The sequence below is a fragment of the Channa argus genome, chromosome 20, assembly GCF_033026475.1.
Source record: "Channa argus isolate prfri chromosome 20, Channa argus male v1.0, whole genome shotgun sequence".
NCBI lineage: Eukaryota > Metazoa > Chordata > Actinopteri > Anabantiformes > Channidae > Channa > Channa argus.
This window is the reverse complement of record NC_090216.1, coordinates 16,170,895-16,178,270: the sequence shown is the minus strand read 5'-3', so window position 1 is coordinate 16,178,270 and position 7,376 is coordinate 16,170,895. Positions and strand designations below refer to the sequence as shown.

Here is a 7,376-nt window from a genome sequence, read left to right as displayed (position 1 = left end):
GCCCATTGGTTCACCGGAAAAGAAAGCGACGTTTTCATTGGGCCACGTTCAGGTCCAATTGAGTTCCAATACAGCGAACAGCTGGACAATGATTAGCTAAATGTAGGCTACAGAACCTAATGTTGGGTTCGCAAGTATTTTCTAAACTATAACAAACGCTAAACTCGTACAGCTTTTTGCATGCGTTCTTACATCTATTTCTCTGCCCGCTCAGGCTAAATTAATCGACTACCTACACTGTTTATTTAAATAGGAACGATACATAGAGGTATTTGTTGTGTAGAGCAAGTGACTTGCGGTACAACAACATCCTCCTCTTGCCGTCATTCCTATCAGACTGGGTCTGACCTGGTCTTTACTGTCAAGGTGAGTCAGACTGATGATCAATGGTCGTTCATAAACATAAACGCACGTCTGTGAACTACTGTTGATAACGTGAACGTATGTTCGTTGTTACAAAGAAGAAGAATGAAGTGTCCACCGTGGCCTAAAGGAAAGAAACTAGTTCATCTAGATTTAAAGGGAGCGCCCCCCAAAGTGGAATACCTACACAAGGTAAGAGTATTGCCATCTTTTGCGTGATCTTCTCCGGTATGTATTTTGGCCTCTGTTGCTGTACACGTTTGTATTTGTTTCACCTTAGCTGATTGAGCTTTTCTCTAATCTGGGAATTGATGGCCTCCTGGTGGAGTATGAGGACATGTTTCCTTATGAAGGGGAGCTGAAGCTGCTGCAGGGCACAGCACAGCCTGCTTACAGGTGTAGTTTAGGACCTATAAACACTGGACACTGTTTAATTAATTCCTTGCCGATTCTGTCTATTGTCTGTGTGCGGTTGTGTGTGGGACAGAGATCATGTTTTATGTGCAGGTTTGATGCTGTGGTTCAGTAAATCCAATCTTTATTCTGTTTTTTCAGCCAAGAGGAAGTATTATCAATGCAAGAATTTGCCAAATCTAAGGGCATGGAGGTTATTCCACTGGTGCAGACATTTGGTCACATGGAGGTGAGGCAAACAGCCTGCTCCTGTATACCTGTTTGTAACATAGCTATAACTACTTAATTTAGAATGGATATCAGTATCCGTCTTTACCCCTGTTTTTGCCGTTGTCCCTTCTGTGGCGCAGTTTGTTTTGAAGCATCGGCCTCTGTGGAGCCTGAGAGAGGTGGCACGCTGTGTAGGCACCCTGAATCCGCACAAAGAGGAGGCAGTAAAGCTGGTGATGGAGATGCTAAGGCAGGTGGTGGATCTGCATCCAGGTCTAAACACACTGCATATTGGAGCAGATGAGGTAAGATATAGTTCAGTTGTATTTTCATTATTTACAGTAACTATCATCAATTTGCCTCGTGTGATCCTCTCCCAATTGTTACGTGAAGGTGTACATGCTCGGTGAGGGAGAAGAGTCAAAACTGTGGTTGGCTTCAAACGAACGCACAGTGGAGCAGCTTTTCCTAAGTCACATTACCAAAGTTGCCAAGGCCATTAAGCAGCAGTGGCCTTACTTGACCATCATAATGTGGGATGATATGATGAGAGGAATGAGCCCAGACACTTTGAAAGGTGAGGAGAGCTATGAAACACTAGGTACATCAGATGATTGCTTAGTCATATAAAGTAGACTGATGAAATCTCCTTACATTTAAGGTATTTGTATCTTAATATTATCTTACCTGAGTACATAAATTTTGTACTTTACTAAATGGCATTATACTGACGGCCACTGATTACTTCGCTGGCGTTGTAGACTAAATAGACAAAATGTTGGCTTAAAAAACAACTCAAAATTAAATCTTCACAATATTAAAAAAAGTTTCTCTACAACCATATGCAATGAAATATAATATTTTACTGAGTACATTGACCTTCCATTATTTTTATGCATGTTATTATAACGTAACTGTTATTTAAGTGGGCTGATAGTTTTAATGTAGGACTTGCAAATTTAATAAGTTTATTATTACCTTCTGGTAATAGAAAAGAAGGATCATACACTCCAATGTCTAATCGATGTGTAAATAGGTAAAGAAATAAGTGTTCAATTTATCCTGTTCTTAAAAACACTTCTCGTAATCAGTCTTTTCTTTTTTGCTTGTGACAGATAGCGGTCTAGTAGGACTTGTCCAGCCCATGTTGTGGGACTACACTCCCAATCTGGATTTGGACAAAACTGGTAAGAGCTCTTAAATGCAACATGTGCAGAGCCATGTTAGTACTTATGTGTATTCTCTGTCTCAACCAGTGTCTCTGCTGGAGAAGTACCACAGTGCTAGTATGTCGGACGTGTGGGCAGCCAGCTCCTTTAAAGGCTCCACCAGTGTTTTCACCTGTGTGCCCAGTACCCAGAGACATGTGGACAACCACTTGCAGTGGCTAAAGGTAGCTGCCTCTTTATCGGCTGGCATAAACCTAAAGGGCATTGCCTTAACAGGCTGGCAAAGGTAAGAATTACTTTGTTTATGTTTGTATTGCTGTGAAACCTCAGGTTTGGAGGACAGGATAATTACTGGTTTCAATCCAAAGCTGTGTGCATGTGTGGTTAGTGAGTAATGAATGTGTAATAGTTTCTATTAATCATAAACCCTAGGTGTCTTTGACAGTAGCAGACCCATAATACATATCTTTATTCTGAATTAATGTGAAGCAGGTAGCACTGACAAAAAGCCCAGGGATCATAATGCAAACCAGTATTTGTTTATAGTAAAGCCGTCCTTTTGTGAGGGTCTTAAAGCCAGGTGTGATGCAACACTACACCTCCGGGGTTTCTAACTGTATGTCTGGTTATCAATGTAGAGATGATCCGTTCTTTTACCCTTGTCAGATATGACCACCTGTCAGTGCTGTGTGAGCTGATGCCCGTGGGCCTTCCATCACTAGCAGCCTGTCTTCAGACACTCCTCCATGGCCAGTTCAGTGCTGAAGCTCAAAGCAAAGTACTGGAGTTGCTGGGTGTCTCTTCAGTGGAGGTTGAGGCCATTGAATGGTACGGGCACTGTTTTATGAACCTCAAAATTTGTAATGTGTATGAATAACTCCTGATTAATAGGATTTTGTTTCATGTGGCCTTTAGGACATCTGGAGTTGACTCATTCCCAGGAAGGAGGCTGGCAGGGTTAATTGTGGAGCTCAATTCACTGCTGAACTCAGAGGACATAAGATTCTTTGAAAATGGCATGTGAGTTTGTGCAGCAATCCCAAGATTCTATTTGTCCTATCTTAAATTAATAGTTTACCAGGGCAAACCAGCAGCTGACTGTAGAATGGCTTTGTCCTTTGTTTTTGTTTTTTTGTATAGAACAATCCAAATGTAACATTTTAACTGTGTGCTGAAGAGAAACTGGTTTGTAGGTATATCTGTACTTTGGATCAAGCCAGGCTTGCCATGTTCCCCCTCTTTCCAAGCGTTACGCTAAGCTAAGCACCTGCAGCTTGAAGCTTTATATTTACCATACAATTATGAGAGTGGCATCAATCTTCTCTCCTGACTCGTGACAAGAAAGAAAGTACTTCAAACTTTAATCCGTGCAAAAATGAACACAATTATGCACTTATGTGCAGTGGTTGAAAAAAAGGGCTATAACTACAGCTAAATAATTCTGTACACTTATACTTTAGGTATGTAAGAGGATGGTTCAGCCCCTACCAGCGACAGAGGAAGATGGTAACTCCACTTATCACCATGCCGATTCAAGACCAAGCATCAATGTGAGCAGACATTTCTTATTATACAGAAAGATTATGCAAAGATTGGGCCGTCGTTACAAGTTCCAATATTTCGAGATTCGGACGCAGTGTTAGAATTAGAATCCACATAGATTTACACATTTTGAACTCTGTCAAATACTGTTTGCAAATTGTGGCTCAATTGGTCAGTTGCCCTGTGTACTATGTTGTAAACTGTGTGCTTATGTGTGGCCTCTAACTGAAACCCCATCTGGTCTTGTCTCTTCAGTTATTTGGCTGTGTTACAGCAGAAGGTGACGACATTAAGAGAGGAGATGGTGCAATTCTACCCAGAATCAACAGTCCAGGAGTGGATAGAGGAGCATGTTAGCCCTGTAATGACTCCTCTACAGAAGATTACAGAGGATATCGGAGCCTGTGTGAAGGAGATTGTGCCATAGCTCTGCACGAACCTGCTTTTTTGATGATTTCAGACACTGTTCTCAATGTTTTTGCAACAAATGTGGAAAACAAAGTGTTATTGTGCTCGATCTTTGCACTTACCCTAGAGCAAACTGCTACCTGTAATCTGCACTAGTCGTAGCAAAGAAAAGAAAGTATAACATGAGACTTTGAGTTTTCATATAAAACAGTTTTATATACTTCTACCAAAGGTAATAAACAAAATAAAATCAACCAACAATTAAGTAAAAAACTTAAGATTGTTCTTTCAATCAGCACATACGCACTGATACTAACCATCAGACCTGATTCAATACACCATAAGAAAAAAACTGTCAAAAGCAATAAAGTGTTTTCCTGAGTTTTTTCTTTGGGTCACAGAGTACATAAAATGTAAGAAAAATAAAAATAACAGCAACAGCCTTTGATGCCTAATAAGATTTTTCACATGCATTCACTGAGATGGAGGAGTGAATATGGGTAAACATGCAAAAAGGCGATTATCAACTGGGTGGTCCAAACAACTGTGGGAAAAGACTTGACTTACAAAACACTTATTAGAGTTTAGTAAAAAGGTACAGCAAGTCAGTAAGATGGAGTTTGTTCTCAAACAGTAATTACATCAAATTGGTTAAGAAAGGACTTACAGAAAGCTGCATTTACACTACTGCAAAAGAAAAAATATCCATAATGTGTTTCCTGGTGTTTTTTTAGAACACTGACTAAAGACTGAAACATTTATATGCCATCATCCAAATTCACATTTAAATTTAATTTAAAAAAATCCCAAATGGAGTCACAGTAGCATCCATAGTCTTAACATTAAATGGTAAAAAAGACAGGGGAGACCATCACAGACACTGTGATGAGACAATGAAAGACTATTGGTATCCTTGTAACATGCACATGCTTAAAGTGAAGTGTAAGGACCACTGAAACTACACCCTCTGAAAAGTCTCAGTGATGCTATAATATCCTTTACATAGCACAAAAAGGTGGCCATTCACATAGAGATCACTGTTCCTCTGCTTCATCATCTGATTGACTGCAGTTGTCCAGAGAATCTTCATTTTCGTCGTCATACTCTGCTGCTTCCTCCTCTTGGAGCCTGTGTTGCTGCAACTCCTCCAGTCCCACAAAGCGCTTTAGTAATGCACCAAGTGCCTCCACATCACTGACAGAAATTAAATGAATGAGAAAGGGGATATACTGTTGTGTCTTGTTTCTCCTTCAAGAAGATGATGAATCCAAGTTATTATAATACAAGTATAATACATAAACAACCATACAAAGATAGTAGAAAGTAGTGGTATTTAACTACATTTTCAAGGACAACTTCACCATTTTGAAGCAGTAGATGCATACCTGCGTCCCCCCAGTGTGGCACTCTGGGTTAGGGGGTAGGAGAAGCCTGCAGCCAGCCTCAGCATTAGCAGGTAACCTTTCCCCAAATAACGCACCCTCTCCTCGTGGACACAAATATCACACAGCTGTGACAGATCCAACACAACTGAGAGAGAAAAAAAGACAAAACAACATAAGAACTAACATTTTGCACTGTCAAATCACTAATGTAAACTACTGTGCTGACTCACTCCCTCACTGTGTGGTAGTACTGACTTTTCTCCTGCCCCTTTCTCCACAATGTCAGGACTAATGCATACAAGCTGGAGGACTTGAGCTCGATCAGGTTCTTGGTTTTGTCAAATACGGCCTCCTCCCATTCCTCCATGTTCTGCAAGGCCACAAACAGACAGCCGGCCACATAGAAAAGTTTCCACAGGATGCTGTCTGTGTGATTTGCACAACACATAAAAAATAAGGAAAAATGTTGCATGAAATGTTATGGAAAATGCAAATTAGTTAACTCATGTAAATTCAGTTACCTGAGCTGTAATATGCAGCTGCCAATCCAACAGAGGCTATACCTGCATTCAAGAGGGGAGATTTATTTATTTAGAGCTAAAACATGGAAATAGCAGAGGAGAGGAATGAATAATTAAGTTTCTATGTGCATAGATTAACAAATAATTAACTAATTTTTTCAAAAATACAAACTTACCGACAAGAAGCGACCAGGAACGAATGCCCGGGGATCTCTTGAGGTGAAGCAGGGTGGTGGTGTGCTCCTCTACTGTCATGTATCCCATCTGAAGAGGCATCAATATTAACTGTATCAACAGTATATGGCTGAAAATCCTATTTTACCTGGGAAAACTGCTCCAAACTTAATGGGTCATTTCACCAAACTCAATAAATTACAAAAATTATTTAATTTGAAAATTCTGGAACACAATTAAGTTGCTCCTAGTGTTATTTCCAATTTAAGTATGTATGTTGCACAACTCCAAACAAATGTCTTACAGAAAAATATACACATTGTTACTTTGACTTTTTTAGACTTTTGAGTAGCCAAAATGAAGTTTTGTTTAATTCCACTGTAATGGGGTAAGGAGTAAAGCCTCAAAGGTGGATATCTAAATACATCACCCAAAAAAACCTAAGACATGTGAAGGGCTTCATAGACATAAAGGTAGAAAAGAAGAAAATATCCATATTATTAATAATATCGTTGAAAATACCCTTTATTGGATTTTAAAACCATAGAAGGTAATAAGGTTGCTCCTGTTGATAATGATAAAAAGACGTGATGTATACTACTGTCTCATCAGAACTGCATAAAGAGACCAGCTAAGAGCCAGTAACTTACCTTTCATTCGTGAGTCTTTCTACAGAAAAGTATAGTTGTACAAAGAAACACATGCACTGGACTATAAGGAAGTTCTATTCGTATTATTGCAACAACTGTTCTGCATGGGTGACACTTCCTTCCTGAATTCGCCAGCTTGGATTGGATGAGGTTATTTTGACGCTAACTTCAAAATAAAAGTTTAAAACAAATACATTTAGGATAAACTACGTATTTAACTGTGTTTTCTTTGCAAATAAAAAAAAACTCTTCTGTCTGGCACTGAAATAGGTGCACATTTCTGTTATGTTCACGATATCATAATTTTCTTCTTCTTTGGTTTGGCAGGCCAGACGCTATACAAATTGATATCATGCCTTGACATATATTTTGAAAAACTACACATACTCTCCACGCAGAGAACTTGCCGCGTGTGTTAGTGACGATACATTTAAAATGTGTAACTCTGTAAATATTTTATATATTTTTTAATCACAATTTCTACCTGTATAAAGTTAAGCAGACTCGTTTTGATACCTCGGTCTGAGAAAAAGTCAAGGT

General features: G+C 39.3%; 2 protein-coding genes across 4 annotated transcripts; one reads left to right on the top strand and one right to left on the bottom strand.

Moving 5' to 3' along the window:
• The first annotated feature begins 73 nt into the window (after positions 1-73).
• On the top strand, positions 74-4,549 carry hexd (hexosaminidase d). Of its 3 annotated transcripts, none has more exons than XM_067489022.1 (12): positions 74-366; positions 465-555; positions 644-759; positions 919-1,006; positions 1,128-1,292; positions 1,381-1,564; positions 2,103-2,174; positions 2,244-2,442; positions 2,823-2,984; positions 3,072-3,176; positions 3,617-3,706; positions 3,954-4,549. In XM_067489022.1, the coding sequence occupies exons 2-12, from the start codon at positions 469-471 to the stop codon at positions 4,123-4,125; spliced, it is 1,440 nt and encodes a 479-aa protein (XP_067345123.1). In that variant the 5' UTR covers positions 74-366; positions 465-468; the 3' UTR covers positions 4,126-4,549. The 3 variants fall into 3 exon arrangements, with proteins under 3 accessions (XP_067345123.1, XP_067345122.1, XP_067345124.1); XM_067489021.1 differs by having other exon boundaries at positions 462-555; XM_067489023.1 differs by lacking the exons at positions 74-366; positions 644-759 and having other exon boundaries at positions 462-555.
• Positions 4,550-4,657: 108 nt separating this feature from the next.
• On the bottom strand, positions 4,658-6,987 carry cybc1 (cytochrome b-245 chaperone 1). The gene is made up of 6 exons (XM_067489030.1): positions 6,837-6,987; positions 6,189-6,276; positions 6,013-6,054; positions 5,747-5,917; positions 5,492-5,636; positions 4,658-5,300 (listed from the first exon to the last, which is right to left on the bottom strand). The coding sequence occupies exons 2-6, from the start codon at positions 6,274-6,276 to the stop codon at positions 5,141-5,143; spliced, it is 606 nt and encodes a 201-aa protein (XP_067345131.1). The 5' UTR covers positions 6,837-6,987; the 3' UTR covers positions 4,658-5,140.
• Between the last annotated feature and the right edge of the window lie 389 nt (positions 6,988-7,376).

Bases quoted from the DNA above. Each gene is read 5' to 3' on its own strand.
- cybc1 (XM_067489030.1), bottom strand. From the start codon at position 6,276: ATGGGATACATGACAGTAGAGGAGCACACCACCACCCTGCTTCACCTC. The intron at 5,918-6,012 runs GTAACTGAATTT...CAAATCACACAG, and splicing joins AGCTGCATATTACAGCTCAG to ACAGCATCCTGTGGAAACTT. The intron at 5,301-5,491 runs GTATGCATCTAC...AATTTCTGTCAG, and splicing joins GCCACACTGGGGGGACGCAG to TGATGTGGAGGCACTTGGTG.
- hexd (XM_067489022.1), top strand. From the start codon at position 469: ATGAAGTGTCCACCGTGGCCTAAAGGAAAGAAACTAGTTCATCTAGAT. The intron at 760-918 runs GTGTAGTTTAGG...CTGTTTTTTCAG, and splicing joins ACAGCACAGCCTGCTTACAG to CCAAGAGGAAGTATTATCAA. The intron at 2,985-3,071 runs GTACGGGCACTG...TGTGGCCTTTAG, and splicing joins GAGGTTGAGGCCATTGAATG to GACATCTGGAGTTGACTCAT.